Here is a 24,006-nt window from a genome sequence, read left to right on the forward strand (position 1 = left end):
ACGATGGGTCTGTCTATTGAGAGGCGCCGAAGATGTTCTTGGAAGCAGCGGGTGATGGGCGGTTACATGAAAGAATAAATAAGAAAGTCTAAAGTTAAACTTTATAATATCTAAGGCGTTAGCCAGGAGAACTCTGCAACTTGTGACCGACTACGATGGCGGACCATGGATACAGTAGATGTCACACTAGGGATAGTATTACTAACACGCCCAGTTGACATCCTTTTTCGAGTTTCGAAAACAAATCATGTAATACTCTGCGACTGCCACTAGATGTCGGCCTATGCATAGCACGTGATCTAAGCAGATCCACAAGCCTCAGAGATATATATTTATATTGATATTTTAATTGTATTGTGCTCATACACAAGTGTTTCAGAGCGCAACAAGGCAAAGGAGGGGAAGAAGGGAGAACAAAAGCAACAATCTTACTAGGCCCTGTGACATTGAGAACGCACAAGTGCAGGGGAGAGGGAAGGGGGAAAGTGCGGGGGGGCGGGAAGAGGTGGAAAGTGCTGAGCAAAGGAATAAAACAACAACAGTGGTAGTGCAGCCAGCAAGTGGCAAGTGCTAGGTTTAAGGCACAGGCAGGGGGTGTCTGATAAGTGCAGAAGGAGGGGGCTGTAGGGTTACAGATACAGACCCAAGTGCAAGGGTTGCCAGGAGGCAGTGCCGGTGCATGGCAGGGTGAGCAAGTACCTGGGCCCGAAATCAGAGGGTAACCAGGTGCACAATGCCGAAACAGAACAGATCAGCAGGGGAATTTCATCCTTGCAGCCACTGGGAGTCAATGAAGAGATTTCAGGGCTGGAGAGATACGATCCCAGGGCTTTAGGCCAAGGACAAGTATTGCAGTCCTGTTCTGTTTGAGTTGCAAAGGGCGAAGAGAAGAAGGTAGTAGATTTAGAAAGAGGCTATTGCAATAATCCAACCTAGAGAGAACCGGGTCTCGAGAGACAGTGAGCTTCTGGGGGAAGGAGACGAAAGGCAGAATACCTTTGAGGAGGTGCAGTTGGAAGTTTGACTTTTTAAGAGACTTCAGAGATGTGGGCAGAAAAGGAAAGCGTGGAGTCAAAGATGACCCCGAAGTTCTTGGCCTCGCAAGTGGGGGTATATAGTGACACGGCCAAGATTGTGGCCCTGTCAAGTGGGGGGGAGCCCACCCCTGGCCCAGTCAAGCGGGGCCCACCCCAGCCCAACACGGGTGCCTGAGTGCACAGGGGCTCCCTCCCACACCTCCTTACCTGTAGAGAGGATGGCCTCCAGGCTGTGGCTGGAGAGGGGCAGCCACCCCAGGACGAAGAGGATGCCGGCAGCATGGCCAGGGAGAGCCTCGCTGCATTCAGAGAGAAGCCGTAGACTGTGGTGGTATCCACGTCATAGGGTGCTACGAAAACACCACAACACCGGCTGTAGGGCATGTCAAGGATAGGCGTGGCTCCAAGGGGTGCCGCATCCATCACAACACCGGCAGACTCTGTCAGGGATGCCCCACTAACCTACCAGGGATTATTTTTAATAATAAATAAAGGCCTCCACTATGCCATAGAAGGGCTTTTCCTCCACTATGCCACCAGGGATGTCATTATTGTTTTTAAAGGTCCTGCAGGCCTTGAACAATGCAGTGTCCCTGGACCCCAGCAGGGTCCATGTTAAAAAAAGATGAGGGGCTTTATAAGTCTGTTTAAGCCCAACCATGGCCTTCCCTGTCACACCCCCCTTGAGCCAGGTAAGTGATTAGATAGAGTAAGTATCCAATCCTGGGATGGTGTGGGGTATTTAAGGTGTCTGCGAGTATGCAAGTGTGGGTTAGTTGAGTCAGGACAGGATGTGGTGGAGGACGTCCGAGAGACCAGTGGAGGTGAGAGCGAAAGGAGTACAGAGGCTATTATGAGGTGGGGGTCTGTTGAGTGTTTGTGTGAGAGAGGGGAGAGTGTGAGTAGTAGAGGAAGAGCAGGAGTAGTGGAGTGGGGTAGTAGTAGTGGTGGAGGTAGTAGTAGTAGTTGGGAGTATAGATAGCAGGTGGCGGGAGTAGCAAGTGAAGGAAATAAGTGGTAGTCGGTAGACGAGGGGCGAGCAGGGCATATATTCCTGAGTGTCTTGGAGAAGTAAAGTTAATGAAGGGACAGTGGTAGTAGCAGAATATTTGTATTTATTTATTTATTGAACAGTAATAGAGGGGGAGTGGGAAGAGCGACAGTGAGTGGGAGAACTGTAGTAGTTATTGGCATAGAGTGAACCAGAGATTGTAACTAGAGGAACAGTATAGGAAGCGGGGAAGTGGAGTTAGAGGAAGGAGGGAAGAGACGATAATGGGGATAGAAGGATAGTTGGAAGGGCGAGCGACAATAAGACACAGAGTAGGAAGAGAAGTATGATTGAAGAGTGGAGGTGGAAAGGCAGAGTGAGAGATTGGAGGAACAGTGACGTGGTGGGGGAGAAAAGCCTGAGAGATCAGTATAGCGAAGGGTTAGGTACGCGAGGGTGTGAAAGGAGTAAGCATGCCACTGGGCGAAAGAAGCCACCATTTATTACTCCCTAAAGATTACTAAGCGGGCTAGGCTAGGGAAAGCCTAGACGATCCCTAGGGAGGCAGGTAGCCATCATCTTAGGGAAAACATCTGTAGTTCCAGTAAGAGAAGATAATAGGTGGCACTGATCAACAGCTACTAACACCCCCATTAGGGACCCCTGGGATCGGGAGGTGGAGATAAGGCCGGGGAAGTTGAGACAGATAGGGACGGCCCTAGTGCCAAATCTCCCAAGAGGACTCGCTAGTCCCTGAACAACCTTGAAAACGGAAGCCATTCTGACCCTTTGTATTTTAATAAACACCTTTGAATTCGCTATCAGAGACAGCACGGTTCTTTGTGGTGTGTGGCGGGCCACGCCGCCACAATACACAATTAGCTGATTTTTGCAAAAAAACAGCTACCCCGCCCACACAAAGCAAATTCACCCAGTTCTGAAGATAGCTGTTTCTTTCCTCTGGTTGAGGAACTGTCAGCAACATTTAGTGTGGCTTTACCAAATGGTCACCTGACAGAGTGCGTAAGACAGAGAGAGAGAGAAAATAGAACAATCTATATCAAATAAAATGGCAGACAAATCACCAAAAGTGCTGATAACCGTCATTAGTGATTGTGTGTACAGAAGCCCATATGGCAATCTTGCAGAATTTCATTAGAAATTATTCCGAAGAAGGCAGTTTTTAGCTATTTCACCTCTGGCAGAATAGACCATGAGAACTTAACGTATATGCATGTTTGTCAGATGATAACTGCACATATGTGTTGTACAATCTTCGTTACGATGAGCTTTCCCTGGAATTTTAGTCAAAGGTCACAGAGTGCCGAAAGTCCCCAGCTGACACCTAAGTCGGTTTGTGGGCCAGCTAAGGGGGCCAGGTGCCGATACCGCAGCATGATGCTCAGCCTAAGGGTGGTATTTGGGAAATCCATGTCTACACTTGCCACATCACAAGGGGCAGGGGACTGCCACATGTACAACCTGCTATGCCCTTTAAGAAATCGAGTAAAGAATGTTGCAGAAAGCAACAGTGTTACTGAAGGGTCCACAAGCCCCCTAATACAGGATCTGCAGTTGCAGAAAGGTTAATCGTACATTGGTTTGCTCATTGCATGAAAGGAATAGGATATAAGCTCTGTGCTAACACAGCAAGAGCTGTCAGAGATGCAGCAGACACAGATGCTATGGTGTTTTCACTTGTGCATATGCCAGAGTAAGATGGCAAACTGCCTTTTATAGGCTCGGTAAAGAAACAAGAGACATACAGACAGACAGACACACCCACCCACATACATCGACCCGGGGGAGGGAACCCGGGTTTGTAGATGCTTTGTAATGAAGGCAGTAGCTGTTTGGAGAAGGAGCAGGAAAGCGATTGGGGCACATTGGAGAATAGACTTGGGAGAAAAGGAATGGTGGAACATCACCAGTGAGGCCGAAGAGATGTAGAGCACGCAAGAGGAGATAGGGCGGAGAAACGCCAAGGAGGAGGTTGGGAGAAGTAGCGAGGAGAGAAGAAGAAAATTCAGAGGCAGAAGAGCTGGAGAGTGGTCGAATTGGGTCAACGAGGTCCATGCAATGCAATGCGGTTCTGTAGCAGCGTTCGGCATGGAAATGACTGTAGCGAAGGCAGGCGATGGTCAAGTCAGCAGCTCGATTGCTCAAAGCACTTAAAAAAGCAGTGCATGTCAAAGGCAGTTCCACAATCCTACAATAGCCAAAAAGGACTCAAAAGTAGTCAAGTCAGTTTGAATGTGGTTCGAAGCAGGAAACAACGCATAGGCCTGTTCCTTTGCTTCTTTGATGCTGGGGATCCTGTCTGGGGTCTCCAGGGATAAGATGGAAGGAAGGTTGCCAGAGAGCACTTGCAGGGGTGCTCCATCCACTGAGCAGAATCCTGGTTACCAGTATTCAGGCAGCAAGCAGGTCTTGTCAAAACAGCAGTTCACCCTAGATGGTCGGGTAGGACTGGTGAGTGCATGGGCTTACTCTCTTCTTGGAAGCCTTTATCTACACCACAGGCGAGGTTAGCCAGAAGGAGGGTCAGGTTGACCTGGATTTTGTTAAGACTTTGGAAAAGATTAAAACAAGTATACGTGGCGAAGTTGACGTTTTTTGGGAAGGGAACCCTGAGACTTAAAGGGACCACACTTATTGTTTTGAGAAGAGTCTAAAGATCCCCTTTTTGTTTTGAACTGTGTTACTTGAAACTTGGGGGAGCAAACTCCAAGGAGAGATTTTGAACTGTAATTGTGAGACTTTTTCATGTAACTTTCTTGTGCTTGGAGAAGGGGCGATGAAAGAAAGCTGTGAGCTGGAGGGAGCACAGAACTTTGAGTTGAACACTATTTCTTTTGACTTTGATATCCCTACAGATTGTTTAGACTTTCCTTAGTTTTGTTCAGGTATGGAAATCCCACCTTAGTATAGGTCAAGTTAGGCGTTCAACCATCCTGACATTTAAATTAATAAATATCTTTTGTTTGAACTTTAAATGTGTTGTCTGTGTCTTACTTCGTGATGCCCTCACAGTACTGAATACCAAAAATCTTACTACTGGGCAAATTGGTGGTTTGGGAGACGAACCTGGCAAGAGGTACAAGAAAGCAGAGAACAGTCCTACAGGAAGGCCTGAGGATTGGGTCACTCCTTGAAGAACCGCAGGAATACCCTTGGCAGGAGGCTAAGGCAATATTGTCTGCCGGAAAAGAACTCTAAATGGGCGGAGGGGGATTACTATCCATTTGACCTTAAGTAAAGGTCTGGGAGCGACCTGATGTGAATTATTATAAACCCAGTGTTTGAGAGAGACCTGATATGAATGCTGAGAAATTCAAGATATATTTTATTTCCCAGCATTAGCTTTTTCAGCTCCTCCCCTCCAACGTTACCCTCCATCTAATCTACCTTTGCCTTCCTCTGCTCATAATCTTGGTACAATTTTTGATCCTTCACTTTTGCTTTCCTTCTCACATCATATATCGTGAAACTACACGATCAACTCACTTTTTTCTCTTTAATATTTACATTTTTTTTCTCTTCTTACATTTCAGGCCACTAAACCTTTAAATCACTACTCCTTGACAATTGCTCTGCTCTTCTTGTTTGTCTTGCTGCTAATGCCCTTCTCCCTCTTCGCTCTACTTACAATTCTTCTATCTGCCTTTTAGTAGGTTTGTAACCTCAATCTTCCAATCTTCGAAATCTTGCTCACTGGCTTCTCTGCAATGGCTTCCTTTCCATTCTCGTATACTTGTTCATTTTATTTACATTATGTTGAAATGTGCTCATGGTCTCCATATCTTTCTTGTCTTAACTATCTTTATTCCCAAAAGGTCTTCCTCAGTCAGCATCTCAGCTTTTTTTTGGATGTTCTTAGTCCTCCTTGTGTCCAATCTCGCCTTGTGCACCACCTGCCTTCAAACACTGGAATTTCCTATCTTTTCATGTACATGCTGCTAACCTATTTTTTGTACATTGCTTAAATAACACTTTTCTTCTTCTTCTTATCGTTCTTAATATTGTGTATTCGTGCAATTCTCTTGTTAATGCAGCATGTAATTACTTGTACAGCTCTATGCCTAAAGTGCTACATAAATTGAATAAAATAAAAATAAAAAATACTATCTTTATCTATAACATTGGAGCAGCACGTGTGCCATTTCCTGGCCATACAACGCCATCCAGAATCTGGCAGTAGGATCACACATTAAACGCTGCCAGTGTCAACCAGAGAGTCTAATACTCGCTCCTAGATAAGAAACGGAGCAATTATGAATGGAAGTAATCAGCATTGCACAGCCACAAGAAATGCGCTGCTCATGCTTCCCTAAAACGAACAAGCTGTCGACCATAAGCATGAAAACAACTCCTCTAACTAAACTCAGCACTAGAATATTAGTAAGACGGAAATGAATATTAACAAGTATTTTCTATGCGTGTTATTGAAGGGACACACACACACATGCACTATAAACAACTCCCATAGAGTACATTCAGGCACAGGAAGCAGGAATATAAAGTGTCCTCTAATCATTACTACAAATATATTTTGATTAATGATATTAACATTCAAACCTACAAATTGGTGTTCTGTCTTATTTGCAAGTAAGCCGCAAAATCTCAGGATGAAAAAGCAACCATTCTGCAAAAACAACCTGGATTTTATGTCTTTGTAAAGTCTGCGAGTGCAAGTAACCCTGGCAGAATGTGGATACTCTTCCCTGTTCAGGAATGACTCGCGGAAGCTAATTACCCTTTCCATCCTTGTTCCTCTTCTTCAGCGTTATGTTCGGTGTGGCTGTGGGCGACTCAGGACGTGGGTGTTTTGGCTTTCTCCCTGAAACACAAGTTGCGCATAATGAATACGTTTATATCTACAATAAACAGTATTACATCAAAGTCTGACTTCGCTGATATGGCTAGAACTTCAATACGATTACTACTTACAAACTGACATACTCAAACCCAAACCTGGGCAAACCCATCTATCGTTCATCCGTCCTAGAGTGCCCATGCGGTCTTCTAGGGCCTCCTTCTCTTCGCCCCACAAGCACTTACATTTCACCTCCTTGGAGAATGGTTGTGCCCTTTAGGGTCACCATCCCATTAAACATCTACATAATAACGTGTCATTTATATAGCGCGTTTATCCAAAACACTTTGCTAGCATTTTTTTATATACAGTTATTATTACCCAATCACATTGTTATTCATGGCTAGTTTTACATTTCTAGCATTGGGCTGCCCGCCCACGCTAAGAATGGAAAACAATGCATATTTTCAAGGTTGGCGAGTTCCCCCGCATTTTCTTTCTATTTTACGAGTGGGCAAGCCTGCCTGTGCAGGAAATGCAAAAACCGTAAGTGTCTGCAGTGCACAGTTTAGTGCAGGGGGAAATGTGTTAGGACAGTTCTGACAAAGTCCGCCCTCTGATTTTACCACAATGCATGGGTTCTCTGCAGCCCAGGAAACCTAGTCTACCAGGACGTGGAACCAGAGCTATATGAGTCCTGTAGGTGTTACAGGAAGGAAGATGCAGGGAACCCCCCTCCATCCTTTGGGTCCTGGGCCCAGCGCCCTGCCGGAGTAATGTAGACTGCATTTCTAGAGGTCCTGTTTGGCTAATGCCCTCTGACTAGTGCCTACACATGGGTTTAAGAGAGTGCACCCTCTCATCCCTTTAGGATTGGGTATGGCAATATTGGCATTGTTAAAGCTCATGGGGTTCGTCTTTGGCTAGATGCAATCATTGTGAAACCCAGATTTAGTCGAACAGCAAAGATATGGGTCATGAAATGAAAAAGACGGTGAGGCCACTTAGTGGGGTATATTGGTCACCGCGATTGGACAAAAAGCTATGTTTGCTTCAACTTTAAACTGGAAGGCACATATACATTTTTTTTCTTTTTTTAATGTGTTAAAGTGTTCAACACTACATATAAAATGAGTATATCTCCGAAAATACACAACAATACAATCAATACAACATTTTCATATCCAATCAATTACTTATTTAATTTCACCTAAAATCAGTACAGTACAAATTTGGATTAATAATACCTCAAATTGATTGGTCATGGTATCACCATAACATTCCATATCAGATCTTACATGAAAAGTGGCACAAAATCAGTAGAACCGAATTTTCTGGAAAACGATCCTTGAAATCAATTCTTGCCAAATATTAAAAAAGTTAAAACAAGATTCTCTCCAGAATATATGCATGCCCATTATTGATCACTCTCAATGTTCTTTAAGTCCATGGTTCCCTGATAACCCTTCATATATAGATCTTTTAATAGAACACATCCAGCCAAATGGTGTCCAGAGGTCTCCACCTCCTCTTTGCATAAGTGCCACAATCTACTCCCCAGTTGTCCTTATCCTTCTCAATCTCTCCTTTGCCTTTGACACAGTAAACCATTCCATCCTTATACAAAGGCTCCACGATACCTTGGTATCTTGGAACGGGCACTGGACTGGCTGACATCCTTCATTACTGACCGCTTTTCCCAAGTCATCTTGGGCACTTTCTCCTCTCCTACTTCCCTCTCCACCTGTGAAATCCCCCAGGGCTCTATCCTCTCCCTGGCTCTTAACATCTACCTTGCTCTGCTTGCACACCTCATCTCTTCCTTCTCTTCCAACTTCCAGTGTTATGCAGACGACACACAGCTCTTTTTCAAACTCCCTGCTGACCCTCTTGCACCCTCCATCATCCCTGACTGCCTATCTACCATCCAGTCCTGGTGCACCGCCAATGATCTCTGCCTCAACGTCTGTAAAACTCAGATCCTTCCCATCGGGACCCCTGCTCCCTCCTTCTTCCCTTCACTCTGGCCTTCCTCTTTAGGCTCTCTCCCTGCACCCTCTTCTGAAGCCAAAAACCTTGGAGTCATCTACGATTCCTCTCTCTCCTTCCTCCCTCACACTCAAGAAATTGCCAAGAAGTCCCACTTTCAGCTATTCCTTCTCAAAGAAATTCTCCTTTTTCTCACTTTCCCCCAGAGGCTCAATGTGACCCAAGCCCTGGTTCTCTCTAGACTTGACTATTGCAATAGCCTCCTCCTGAATCTACCATCATCCACTCTGCAACCCCTCCAGCTAAAACAGAATAGGGCAGCAAGACTTATCCTTGGCCTTAAGCCCAGGGACCGCACCTCTCCTGCACTAAAAAGTCTTCACTGGTTCCCGGTTGCTGCACGGATTGAATTCAAATCCTTCTGCATCATCCCCAAGGCTGTCTGGGCCTGGGGACCACACTATCTTCAACTTTATCTCACTTAATACTCCCCCTCTAGACCACTACGCTCCTCTGACTCTAACTCTCTGTGTGTAAAGTGTTTTGCTAAACAGAAGGCAGGTGGTCATTTGCTTTCCTCAGCTGGCTCCCTCCTATGGAACAGCCTCCCCCTCCCTCTGCGCCTTGAGCAGGATCTTCTTAAATTCTGGAAGCTCCTTAAGACTATCCTCTTAACCTCCTCCTTCCCTTCTTCTCTCCCCTACTAATCCCACAGTTGCTGCGATTGGTGTCCTGGGCCCTTACCCATCCACGGGTCCCTGACCTCCCACACCGAATCGGCCAAGTTCCTGTCTATCTGCACTTGCCCTTACACCCTCCGCCCTGGTGGCTTGCACTTACACCCCTCGTGGTTCCAGGCTGTGTAGCACTCGACATTCTTAGCACTTCATCTGTGGCTCACCCATGAGATCAGACTCCACAGCACTGACTCCCTTGCATTCTTCCTTGCTGCACTTGCACGTTCTGAATACTCACAAGGCATAGTAGGTTCGTCCTGTTTTCATCTTCCCCCCACTGCTCTTATAGATTGTATTTTGAATGTACTTTAATGTATTTCCCACTCCCGCTCCCTCCCTGCTCTGTCCATGCCCCTGTCTGTCCAAATGTTGGTAGTTGTTCCAGACATAACTGTAGTGTCAACCGCATTACCTTGGAGTTATACACTTTCACAATATAGTTAAATGGTGCATTCACCGGTAAAGCCAGTTTTACATAATATATGTATGGACTTTTTTTGCTTAAATTTACCATGTTATAATTTCTGGCCCATAATAGTGCCTTTTGCTTTATTTCCCTAGTTGCACTGCCCAAACTAATAGGATAAATCACTTAATATCCTATTTAGTCATAAAACAATTTGGCTTCTTGCATCCAAGGTTTAATAGCAGTAGGCCCAGGGCTAGAATTTTACAATTCAAAAAGGCGCATATACATCAATCTGCCAAGTTGACATAGAGAATCCAGCAGATGACTGCTGCAGCTGTGAGAGGACAGCCTCATCTGCCAAAGATGCCGGCATCAGGAATCTGGGTTAAGACCTCGCACCAGAATTATTTGAAGACTGTGGAGAGAGAGAGACTTCTGCATGTCTCTAATATGGCTGCTGGGCTATTTATCACTCTCCCAGACCACAGACCCGTAGCGTCGGGGCTAATTATGATGGGCTGGAAGTTCAACAAATCTGACAGCCACAAGCAAATATACCTAACAAATCAACACTACAGAAAGAAAGCGGGGAAGGTAAAGAATCTTAAAATTGGCAAGGAAAGGAACGAGGATGGGATTTGCAAGAGAGTGGACATTTGGATAACATGCACCAAAAGAGAGAGATACCTTGTGGGAGATATTACCTGGAGAAGCCAGAGGGAACAAAACTGGAGTTACTGGTAGAACCTGATGCACTGAGGCTGCCAATAAGAGTATATGGAGAGACCTAGTCATGTTCTTGAGGCAGTCTGCAGAGAATTCCTAGGGCTTTGGAGAAGCAAGTCAAGGGACTGAGGAATCCAGGAATCCCTAACAGGGTGCGAAGGACACCATGTCCAATAGAGCGAGAAAGACGCCATATCTTGTAGTGACCTGGGGCCCTATATTCCCAGACCAACATGAAGTGCACTGGGCACTTCCACCAGGTGTGGATTACTTTGCGAAGACCACCTGTACAAAGAAGCAGGTGGGCACTATATCCCTGCAGCTGTGAGTGAAACCAAGAAGCAAATGGACACTATATCCTTGACACTATGTTACACCTGGAGAAGCTGGAAGAGTCCTGTATCCACTTGTTGTTTATCCCATCCCTGACATGGCTGAACTACCCTATCACAAAGGTTAAATACCTGTTATGTTGTAGCTAACAAAATCTGATTCCGAAGGTCTGAGCACAATAGCCCTAAGAACATGTTATACTTTGGGCAGTTGGAGATATATCAGTATTGCTCTGATAGGAATAACCCCAGCACATTATTGTTTAATTGAATCCTGATACTGTTCACTTAGGCCAATCCCCAGGATGGGAGGCAAAAGGGGGGGGGCTGTTATGTTGTAAGAGATAACCCAGAACCATACAGGTATGTATCCTAATTAACCCCTGTTTGTGGATAAACTATCTTTGGAACTTTTCTTTAGGAGTCGAGTGTTGTATTGATCTACCACATTGCTTGTTCTCTTGCTCTTTCAAATTTAAATGCATTTTTTCTTGTCTTTTATTTAGTAATAACTTATTTCTATATTGGGCTTGCTACCAGAAGGGTGCGATTGAATTGCTTTACACAATGCATGAGCTTGATGGTTAAGATCAAACCTCTATGGTTGACCGTATTTAAGACTATCCTGTGTCACGGAATTCCCCCTTTCTCACCTGGGAGCGATCCTTGCAGGATTTCTTGGGCGGTGTCTTCTTACGCACGGACCTGGTCTTGTATAAGCCCACGCGAGCCTCTTCTGGCTCCAACGTGCATTCAGAGCTCCAGGATTCAGACACTCCGGGATCCAGGAACGAAGAAGGTGAGCACACAGCACACGAGTCCGGGAAACAAGGAAGAAGGAAGAGGGTAATGGGAATGGAATTAGGAGGTCCAAGAACAAGGATAACAGTGTAGCGAACTACAGAGCACACGTCTAGTCGCTGCTTGCTGTAGCATTGAGACGCGCGGGCCCGCGGGGGCGCGACCTATTTGTAAATACGCTACGTCTGACGTAAAGACAAGGAAAATGTTGCACGTTAGTCGCCCATGTTGGGAGTATCAAGGAGTGAAAGCCCCGTTGTGACAAGGACCATGAGGTCCAAAAGGGGCGTGTTCTGTGGATCATGACAGCATGCCTCCTCCGAAAACTCGTTCCACCGGGTTTGCCCAGGTGTATGAGATGGTATCTTCTGAGCAATCGAGGGGTATTCAGGTTAGAAGCTGGTTCCTAGGTTCTTTCACTTGGAGGATATCCTTTCCATTCAACCAGGTATTGAAGCTGACCCCGTTTATACCTGGAATCGCATATTCGGGACACTTCATATTCCACTTGGTCATCCACCACCACCAGAGGGCGTCTGCAAGATTTTCGGGAAGATCGGATGTAGGGTTTTAATAAAGAAGTGTGAAAAACTGGGTGAATCTTCTTTCAGGAGTCGGGTAGCTTGAGTCGGTATGAGACAGGATTTATGATTTCCTTGACGGGAAATGGACCATAGTACCGGGGGGCCAGTTTGTTTGGCCGTAAGTTTCAGGGTAGTAGCTTCGAGGACAACCAGACTTGATCACCAACTGCATATGAAGGCCCTGGTCTTCTTTTAGAATCAGCATTTTGTTTAGTTCGTATTCTGGCCTTCTCTAAGTGTTCCTTGGCTTCCTTGTGTACATTGATGAGTGTTTCCACCCAAGAGTCAACGGTAGGAACAGGTGTGGGATGTGGAAGAACAGAGGGTAACAGTGATGGATGGAATCCTTGACTGCAATAAAAGGGGCTGGTCTTGATTGCCGACTGATCGGAATTGTTGTACGCGAACTCAGCCACAGGTATTAGGAGCGACCAGTCGTCCTGAACCTTTGTGGCGAAACAACGATGGTATTGTTCCAGGGTCTGGTTTACACGTTCCGTAGCTCCATTGGTTTGTGGATGATAACCTGATGAGAGAGCGCGTTGGATTCCCAGAATGCGACAGAGATGTTTCCAGAATTGTAAAACGTATTGAGGTCCTCGGTCTGATATGATCTTGGAAGGAAGTCCACGTAGGCGGAAAATGTGTTCCAGGAAAATCCCAGCTAGTTCTGATGAGGATGGTAGTTTATACAGGGGTGTAAAGTAAGCCATGTGAGTGAACAAGTCAATGGTAACCAAGATAGTCGTGTATCCCCTGGAAGGTGGCAATTCCACAATAAAGTCTGTAGCGATGAATTCCCATGGTCTTGTTGGTAGAGTAGGTTGTAGTAGGAGACCTGCAGGTCTCTTGTTATCATGTTTGTTCTGACTACAAATAGAACAGGCTTGGTTGTATAGTTGTACGTCTGTCTTCATTCTAGGCCACCAAAACTGTCTTTGTATAAAACGGAGGGTGTTGGTGATGCCACGATGTCCGGAATGAAGGGTATCGTGGCAGAGGTTGATTATCCTTTGTTGTAATTTCTGTGTGGGGATGACTAGAGCATTATCCTTGAACAAGTATCCATCCTTGATTCTTAGATCCCATTGATTCTTCCTTGAAATATCCTTCCAGAGCTCAGAGCATTGGGTTTGTATCCGAATTTCTTCGAGGAGACTGACTGCTTGAGCTACAAAAATCATGTGGGGAAACATCTTGGGATAGGTCCGATCTTCAATTGTTTCGTAGTCAGGACGTCGGGATAAGGCATCAGCAATTATGTTCTGTGATCCGGGGACATGATGGATGTGGAACTGGGCAAAGAAGAAGGCCCAACGGGCCTGACGACTGTTCCTACACTCCAAGGATTGTAGAACTTGAAGATTCCAATGGTCCGTGCGGACCTGGACTGGATGTCTCGCTCCCAGGAGTAGGTGTCGCCATTCGGTGAAGGCTTGACGGATGGCTAACAGTTCCTTTTCCAGGACAGAGTAATGTGTCTCACTGGGAGTCAGAGTTCTAGAAAGATAAGCAATGGGGTGTTCCATCTTGTCCTCGAACTCTTGCTTCAGCACTGCTCCTATGGCGTAGTTAGAGGCATCCTTCTCCACTATGAATGGTCGATTTATGTCGGGTTGGGCTAGGATGGGGGCTTGAGTAAACTCTGACTTTAAACGATGGAATGCCTTGTCTTGCGGTGTAGACCAGAGAAAGGGAGTGTCTTTCTTCAAGAGTGCAATGATCGGCTGAACAATCTCAGAAAAGGTGGGTATGAACTTCCGGTAGAAATTGGCTAGCCCCAGGAAGGAATGAACTTGTTTCACAGAAGTGGGAGCCGGCCAGGATAATATGGCTTTTACCTTTGACTGATCCATACCAATTCCTTCTGGACTAAGGACAAATCCTAGTAATGAACAGAGGTCACATTAAACAGGCACTTCTCGGGTTTGGCTAGGAGTCTATGTTCACGTAGTCGTTGTAAGACAGCCTTAACATGTTCTTCATGCCTTAGAAGGTCCTTGGTATAGATCAGGATATCGTCCAGGTAGACGATGACGAAGATGAACAGCATATCGCAGAACACCCTATCCATGAAACGTTGAAAGACGGCAGGGGCATTAGCAAGTCCAAAGGGCATTACCAGATATTCGAAGTGTCCAAAGGGTGTTCGAAAGGCTGTTTTCCATTCGTCTCCTTCCCTGATACGAATCAGATGATAGGCACCCCTGAGATCCAGTTTCGTGAAGATTACAGCTCCTCTCACCGCTTCCAGGATATCCGAGATAAAGGGTAAAGGGTAGCGGTCCTTGAGGGTGGATTGATTTAATCCACGATAATCGAGGCAATGTCTAAGTTCCTTGGTGTCCTTCAAGGTTGGTATCCAAGTATTCTCGTAGGGCTCTCTTTTCAGGTTCGGATAGGATGTACATCCTCCCAAAGGGAATCACTGCTGAGGGTTCTGTGTCTATGGTGCAGTCTTCAGGTCTGTGAGGGGGTAGAGCCTGGACTTTGGCAGTTGAAAACACATCAGCATAACTCTGATAGGCCTTTGGAACCGATACGATATTGGAAACCATGAGTGGACCTTGCTGATCTATTGATGGTTCTTTGGAAGGTGTCACGGATGATTCCAGGAATAGACAGTGAGACATACAAAACTCAGATCCAAGAAATAAGGATCCTGCTGCCCAGTTGATATAAGGATTATGCTTCTGTAACCAGGGCATACCCAGGACCATGGGATAATGAGTAGACTTAATGATGTCAAATCTGATCAGCTCTTGTTGATGGTTTATTGAAAGTTGGATCTCTTTAGTCTGCTGGCTTATAGGCCCAGAACTGAGGGGTCTTCCATCGATCGCTTTCACCGGTTGCATGGTACTTCGTGTCTCGTATGGAATGTAGTGACACGTAACCCAATTCTGATCAATGAATACTCCCACAGCTCCGCAGTCAACCAAGGCCAAAATGGAGTAGGTCTTATTCTTGGATGGCGATAGAAGGGCCTGTACAATCACTAGGCTGTTTTGTCCAGGAGAGTTCAAGGGTGGAATAGACGTGGAGCAAACATCTCTCTCCCGAAGCTTTGCTCCATCTAGGATCGGGAGCTGGCGATTCCCGAATGCCGAGGAGGGGCTAGAGGGCATTCTCTAACCAGGTGTTTACCCGAGGCACAGTACATGCATAACCCCGTATGAATCCTTCTCATCCTTTCTTGCTGGGATATGGGTCCACGGAAGGCTCCTATCTGCATAGGTTCTGGTTCAGCAGCTGACCCTGGATTTGTGTCAGTCTTGGAGGTAATCTCGAAGGATGCCTTTGGGGGGGTTACTTTGGATTTACTTTTTTCTGCCTTTCCTTCCTGGATACGAAAATCTATTTGCATGGCAAGGTCCAAAAGAGCCTGGAATGAGCTTGGGCGAGCCACTCTGGCCAACTCATCTTTGATATCCTCATTCAGTCCCCTTCTGAAAAGTGTAAAACTTGCTTCAGGAGACCAATCAGCTTCCTTGGTCAATTGCTTGAATCGGGTTACATACGTAAGCACATCCTGGGATCCTTGCTGAAAGTCTAGCAGGCGCTCTTGGGCACTATAGACCTGCTCAGGGCGGTCAAACATGTTTTTAAGGGCTTGTATGAAACCGTCGTAGTCATCCAGGAGGGCATCACCAGAATTGACTAAGGGCGTAGAGCGGCGTATTCCGCCTTTAAATTTTGTACCTCGGTCGTTAGTTCTTGCATGCCACGCATGAGATCCTGAACAGCCGCTTCCATGTCGGCTTCGACTTCGGTCGTTTGGCATCTCAAACTGTCACGGAATTCCCCCTTTCTCACCTGGGAGCGAGCCTTGCAGGATTTCTTGGGTGGTGTCTTCTTACGCACGGACCTGGTCTTGTATAAGCCTGCGCAAGCCTCTTCTGGCTCCAGCGTGCGTGAGCTCCAGGATTCAGACACTCCGGGATCCAGGAACGAAGAAGGTGAGCACACAGCACACGAGTCCGGGAACCAAGGAAGAAGGTAATGGGAATGGAATTAGGAGGTCCAGGAACACGGATAACAGTGTAGCGAACTACAGAGCACACGTCCAGTCGCTGCTTGCAGTGGCATTGAGACGCGCGGGCCCGCTGCCTATTTGTAAATACTCTACGTCTGACGTAAAGACAAGGAAAATGTTGCACGTTAGACGGCCATGTTGGGAGTATCAAGGAGTGCAAGCCCCGTTGTGACACGGACCATGAGGTCCAAAAGGGGCGTGTTCTATGGATCATGACATCCCGGAGCTTACAAGCATACCAGTAAGGAGGAATCGTGCTGCCACAATGTCCAGGAAGGCTGATGGTGGATGAGGTATTATTGTGTTGACTTGAAAAACTTTAACATGAGCAGACAGCTTGTTAACTGGACAACCTGGTGAATGGCTGTTAAGTCATACCCAAGTAATACAAATATTTCCAGTTAAATCAGAGTATAGGTTTCCTTAACCACATTAAGTTCCTTAATTTCCAGCCTTACATAGATTTTACAACCTGCAGTGTAAATAATAACACAATCATGCCTTGCAATTTAGTTATCAAATAATCCCTGCATTTCAGTAGTGCTTGCTCAATGTTTTGTGTTCAATGCGTTATTCAATGCCCATGGCATTTCTCAAATTTCAAAATGTGACAGTCTTGGTCCATCGCCTATATGGTGGGTCCACCACATCACTGCATACACCTTCTTGCATTTAGGGACACTGTTATGAACATGTGATAAAATATACCCGACAGGTATGGACATTGTGATCTGTACCTTTTTTCTTTCCTCTCATTACTATGATGATGTGTTTTACCTTTCTTCTTCTTTGATGTGTCAAACAAGTCTGCGTTTGGCATATTCTCATACGTTTCTTGAAGTTGGTGTACTTGCATTACTTCGGGGATCCCATCCACTGTCACAGATAAATGTGTGATCGGGGTAACAGCCATTTCATCCTCCGAAGTACAAAACAGATTAGCTAAGAAACATAAAACAAAGCAAAGACATTAAAATAAACTTCAGACAAATGCAATGCTTAAAGAAATACATTCTGCTCATTAAGGGCAGTAAGTACATCAGGAGAGAGGAGGTTACAGGCAACGCTGCATTTTAGAATCTTTGTTCAATTCACTGCGAAGCGTGGCATGCAGTCTCACAAAATATTGTCATTATTTCTACATGTAAATCACATAAGTTGGAAAGGTTTTTATGGGTTTAAATTTCCCAGCAGGGTGAATATGTAAAAATTGATGTATGATCTTTTTGAACGTGTTAGAGATATGTTGACAGTTTTGTCGGTAAAGCGTGTGTTGACCTGGGAAGATTAGATGATTTTATATCTCCACTCTTGAAATGCTATTTCTTATCAACGGGCAACTATTTTCTCTGCCCCCTCCCACCTTTCATTACACTGGAAAGTCTTGAGCAGACTGGTATTAAAAAACCCTGAGGTGGATGCAGGGATACCTCTCAAGTATCCAGTTTTGGTGTAGGGTGACTTTATCAAATTACATTGGTTTTAAGGAGTAGGTAGGTGGCAGCTGTACCAAAATGTTGTTTTCACTAGGGGATCAAGCCTACTGATAGCCCAATGTACCTTTTGGTTGCCATTGGGGAAACAATGTATTTTTTGAAGTCCTGCTCTCAGACATGATCTGTTTTAGTGCTTCCTTTGTACAGATCAACCACGAGGTAGGCTTAAAGCGGCCATTCTGATCATGTGGCCTATTTGTGAGCCCACACAACGGCCTCCATATTGATTCTAACAAGTGTATACAAGTCTACGAACCTGGGCTCTCCCTCTCACATCCTGTGGTGTCTGTCTGAGCAGATTAGCAGTCTTGATGGCTAACCAGAACAGTTGACCACAAAATTCCTTCCTCCCCAGCCTCCTCTAGTGAATGCTGAACTGGCTTTGGCCAGCCCCTATTTGCAGTAGCCTCAGCTCTCTCTCTCTCGTACTGCTAGGTTCTTGGAAGAAGCAAGTCTGCCCACCTGTTAGATGAGTTTCCCTCCATTCCTTCCCGTTGCTGCCATTTAAGGCCCTCATCTGGCCACACTGGCTGAATGCAGTGGTTTGGACATATCTTAGTTAGGTGTCTCTGCTGGGAGAAGTCCAGTCCGAGCTTCCTGCATCTCTTATTGATAATACTTAGGTGTTGAGTTGGGCCTTCCAGTCTGGGACTGTTTTTCAGGTGGTTTGCTGCGGCTATGTGCTGTTTTCCACTGGGGTCTCACTCCTTGATGTAGATAGCTTCTGTCATCTGGAAGGGTGTTAGGACCCCAACACCCTGCCTCATCTGATCCTTGTACCATCCTGGGTCAACTCTAACGCCCTCCTCACTGTGACACTTTCTGTGGTAGGGACGCTCTTCCTTTGCTGTTGAGACGCCGGAATCTTCTTTGCTGAGTTCCATTGTCTTCCCAGATTCTTCCTCACCGGTATGTTCACTGATGGCTCAAGGAGTTCCATCATGGGACGGTTGTTTGTTCATCCTTTTGGTCTTCTGGGTTGTTGTTGGTCGAGAGTTGAAGTCCCTAGGCACCATATCCATGTAAACTGAACATAGGAAGAAGCCATGTGCTTACCTGGGTTGTTTCACCTTGCTGGAGCCATTTGTCTTGCAACTGCCACTGTACGTACTTAACTCTGGATACTCGAATGGGCGATTATTCAAGATACTCCCCCTTAGGGTCCCCTTTGGTCGAGGGTCAAGATTCTTTTCAAGCAAGTCTTTACCATGTTTCCCTTTAGATTGGGGGTCTTACTCTCTTTTTGTATCCTCTCCTGGGGCTTCTGGTTCTCCAACTAACCTCTGGACCTCTTGATTGGGGTCTCCTCTCGTTTCCATGGGGTTTATTTATTTATTTTATTTATTGTTTATTTATATAGCCGAATCCGTAACATAAAATAGAGACTTAACTTCAGCTTGCCCTTAAAAATTGATGCTCTACTGACTTTGTCACACTGACGTGTATGGAACTTTCCAGTCAGCCTGAAACTGTCCTAAAGTCATGTTGGGGGTACTTAACTGCCCCTGGACATTTTCCCTGAACCCACAAGGGATTTAGGGAGTTCTAGGTCAAGAACTGCATTTCTTGTAATTAGCAGCAATTGTGAATGTACTTTTAAAGTCCTGCTGTTCTATCCTGTAAATACTGACTCACACTGTATCTAATATTGGTGACGGTGTAACAATTATTTTCCTGGTAATTGTTTCTAAAATGCATCCAGATTTTTAATTTGGGCTATAAGGTGGCACTTGCGCAACCAATAAGCCAAAAATGTTGCATTAGAGTACGGAAAGGGAGAAATGGCATATGAGGAGTGACACACAACTTGTAGGTGTTGTTTGGTTATTTGCCCACCCACTGACTGCCCATGTCCATGCTAATCCCCATGGCTATTCCCACCCAGTTCCTGCTCCTACCCAACCAAAACACCTCCTCATGGGAACTCTTTGAGCTTGCTTTAATCAAGCTTTACCATCGCACTTTGCACTCAAAGTGTCGGCCAGTGTTTTTTCAAAGCAGTCTTCTCAGAGTTAATTACTTATTTGGAGCTATAAACCCACTACTGGTGCAAACAAAATGTTTTAACCAGGTCTGCCTTCAGCCACGCGATTTATAAGCACTATGCACGTCCTTCACTGTTAGTCCTGTTAAAACAAGCATTGGAAAAGCCAACAGTTTTGGCTTATGTATAAGTATTAGGAATTTGCCAGACACTGCTATTAGATGCCCATTTACTCGCAACATTTTGCACCTGCTACCATCAATGGCCAGTTAAAACCAATACACCAGTGCCTGGCAAGTGCCTTTCCCACGCCTTCACAAAAGCCCAAGCTGTTGGTATTGCCAATGCTTGCTTGGCTTTGGCTGAGTTTCAACATTTATTTCCACCCTCTCAGGTGACATCACAGACAACTCGAGCTTCAATCTCGTTCTCTAACACCTCAGGGAATATATCCACATAGCTGCCAGCTACCAATCTATAATTCTAAGCATACACTCTGAGAGAATGTATTTTACTCTGCCTTACCTCTGTGTAACGCAACATCTATGGGTAAGAACTGGCACCCGTGAGAAACCTGAGGGTATTCTCACTTCTACTCCCTTGGGGTCTCCAGACAGGTGGCCACGGAAATGCCATTGCTCTTGGATACCCGACCCTGGGGGTGGAGAAGCGAGGGAGGAGATACACTCAGGCGAGACACAGTATTTCCCATGCCCCTTCCAGGAACAATCCTCTATTCCAAAGACAGTAATGGGGTATTGTTATACCTGTCCCCTTAACCAAGAAAGGGGTATGAGACACCACCAGTCTAAACATACTAGAAAGAGAGCAAAAAGGCTTAAATATAAGGTGGGCAAGACATAGTATCCCCTTTTCCTAATAATCCACCCAATCCTTCTCCAACCTGTATGGGTTATTGTAAACCAGCTTCCCTTATTTTGTCTCAGACATGCCATTCTAGTACTGGGATGTGGAAGAGACGACTAGGAGGCATACACACTAACATACAACCACACCACTCTGGTACTGAGATGAGGAAGAGAGCCTCAGAGCAATACCACTACAAACATCAGCCGTGTCACACCAATAAGCCTAATTATAGTAAGGCAATTGAAAGAGAGCACTCACACCTGCAGCTCATTCATACACCCCAGGTTTACAAAAGGTGGGAAGCCAAAAGAGCACAGAGAAGAGGGAGAGAAAGGCGAGACACTGCTGTGAGCCTTTGGATGCAGAGCTGCCATGTGACGATGGTCAGAATACCTGGGACTGCAGAGGCTGGCGGTCCAAAGTGGGATGGCGTGAGAACAGGAGTTCTCTGGCGTAATTGCAAGGCAAGAGAAAGCGGTGTGCTGAGGAGCTGGCCTTCTAATGAAGAGACAGAGTGCTTGTTCTCCTGTGGTGCGTGAGAGTCTGGGAGTGTCTCAGGGGCAGAAGAGGATACCCTGGAGGAAACTCAGTATGCGAGAAGCCTGCAAAGGAAGCCAGTGAGTTTCAGAGATCAGGAAACCCAGTGTGAAACTAACCGCGAGTGCTGTGAAGGAACCAGTGATTGTGCAAGTATACAATGTAGAAGAGTGGTCACACGGGTCTGAAAGAAACAGAACATGTTCTCGAAAGTCTCCGTCTGAACTGTTTAATTAACTAACAATCACGTGAAGTGCTAAAGGGACTGCAGACTTTGAGAAAATAAAAGGGGCAGTCCTGAAAGGTTCCAACTTGCGAAATAGACATTTCAATGGTGTAAATGAAAAGAAATCTTTATTGTGTAACCTTATAAAACCTAAAAATCTACTTCGAACATTTAACTGGATTAAAGCAGATGGCTCCTTTTTCTTAAATACTGGATTGAATATAGGTCAACCACCAGTAGGTGAAAACCAGAAATTGGGAATCTTTTGAACCTATTACTACTGTGAACTATTCTGAACTTGGGGATGGGATCCCCAGCACTTCGACTGTGAATTATTCTGAATTTGGGGAATGGAACCCCCGTATTTCTACTGTGAATTATTCTGAATTTGGGGAAGGGAACCCCAGTGCCTTTACTGTGAACTATTTTGAACTTGGGGAAGGGAACCCTGGTTCTTCTGTTATGAACTGCCTTTAACCTAGGGAAATGAACCCTAAATCCTGATTCAAACTATTTTCCCTTTTGTTTAAGAAGGATCATTCTGATACTGTGTGGGGGAAGGGGCAGAACTGTGGGTTAAAGGCTGTTTTCTTTTAGTTGCTGATATCCCTCCGAATTGTATAAAGTTAGTTGTGAGGACAAGTATAGGTGTTGGACCCTGACAGATTCTTCAGTTGAACTCTTTGACTCAGACGTTCCTTAGCTTTCTTCAGCTCGGTAAATCCTACCTTAGATTAGGGCAAGTTAGGCCTTTTTCCATCCTGACATTTCAGTTAATAAAAAGTGTTTATTTAAAGATTTGAATCCGTTGTCCCTGTCCTTCTTCATGATGCCTTCACACACCCCAGCAGGTTTTAACTGATCTACTCTTTAAACAAATAACTACACTAAATATATGTATCCAGCACTATTCTGTTAACCTTCAGTGTCTCCCCTAGCATTAAATATGTACCAATTAACTATATTAACATATGCTACAAACTGCATTGTATCTTGCTGCTTAAATAATCAGTGTTAGTGGTGTATGTCACAAATCTGGGTGCGATCCAACACAGGCCCAATCCAAATGAATTGACTTTACACTTCTTCATTAAGGGTGCCTTTCCAGGGGAAAATCAAATGAACTCTTCAGGGTCTTGGGTCGCCTTCTCTCCAACCCCAGCTACCTCTCACTCCTTGCCATCTTGTTTTCAGCTTCTACCTAGGGTTTTTTTCCATAACATTTCTTTCCCTTTCTTGGGCTGTTTTGTCTGTCGTACCTCCTCACGTTTTACCCACCTCATGTTCTTCCAGCCACCTTGCTTACACACCCGTAAGCATGGGTATGTGGTTCCCTCGAACATTTTCTCCTTTCTTCTCCTCTTATTCTCACCACCCTCTGCCCTGCACTTGCATGTTCTCAATGTTACTGGGCCTAGTAAGATGGTTGTTTTGTCCTCCCTTGTACCCGTCACTTGCCTCATTGCGCCCTGAAAAACTTGTGTATGGGCGCGATATAAATAAAATATCATATCACCTCCTTCTCATCCTTACCTTTCACCTCTACCACCACCCGCACAAACCTCCCTGTAAGGAAATCTTGGTGCCTGATTGTTTGCTACCTTCTCCTTGATTCCCCTCACCACCACTTCCCTAGCCTCCCTTAAGTCCCCCAACCTTAAGTTCTCTCACCACCTTCTGGATTTCTCTCGTCCCCCCTCCTTAGTATCTATCATACCCCCATCCCTCCCCACCCACCTAGCTGTACCTTACACCAGCCACCCAGGTCGTCGTCCTCTGCTCAGCTCCCTGGGTCATCATCCTCTCCCCAACTCCCTGGGTCATCGTTCCATCCCCAAGCCCCTGGGTTTTCTTCCTCTCCCCAGCTCCCTGGGTCGCCGTCCTCCCCCGGCCCCTGAGTCATCATCCTCCCACTAGCCCTCAGCGTCGTCGCCCTCCCCCAATTCCGTAGGCTGTTGTCTGTCGTCTTCCTCTACCCAGCTCCCTGGGTCTTCGTCAGTCATCATCCTCTCCTCAGCCCCCTGGGGTCGTCCTCTCCACAAATCCATCCTTTTCCTAGCCTCTTGGGCCTTTCTCTCTGCATCCTCTTAGTTATTTCTTTCCCCCAGTCACATAGGTTTCTTCTCCTGCCACCTAGTGCCTCCTTACTCCAGCCTCATGGGTCCTCCTGTCCCATGCCTCAAGGGTCTTTATCCACAGGCCCCTAGGTCTCACCTCTAGCCTTCCATCTCCTCTTTACCCAAGCCTCCTTGGTCTCCCATCTCCTTCTGCAGTCTTTGCCAGCCATTCACAAATTATCTTCTCCTGACTCTCACTGCCTTCTGCCGTTCCTTTTATTGGGCCATGACCCGCCTTCCAGCTTCTCTCGTAACCTAACGGAACACAGTTGGGTTTCCTTATGCATCTGGCATAGGGATTGGTAGATGGCTCAGTTT

The 24,006-nt window shown here is 45.8% G+C and overlaps 1 protein-coding gene across 9 annotated transcripts in view; it reads right to left on the minus strand.

The window, feature by feature from the left end:
• The window catches only part of ELF1 (E74 like ETS transcription factor 1), a 917,745-nt gene that overhangs the window by 83,766 nt on the left and 809,973 nt on the right, over positions 1-24,006 (minus strand). For all 9 annotated transcript variants that reach the window (XM_069639215.1, XM_069639214.1, XM_069639212.1 and 6 more), the window contains 2 exons: positions 17,236-17,400; positions 6,785-6,868 (listed from right to left, as the gene is read on the minus strand). In XM_069639215.1, the coding sequence (XP_069495316.1) occupies positions 6,785-6,868; positions 17,236-17,400 (249 nt within the window). The remainder of the gene's footprint in view (positions 1-6,784; positions 6,869-17,235; positions 17,401-24,006) is intronic.

This window comes from Ambystoma mexicanum, chromosome 7q (assembly GCF_040938575.1).
Source record: "Ambystoma mexicanum isolate Mex_15411 chromosome 7q, UKY_AmexF1_1, whole genome shotgun sequence".
NCBI lineage: Eukaryota > Metazoa > Chordata > Amphibia > Caudata > Ambystomatidae > Ambystoma > Ambystoma mexicanum.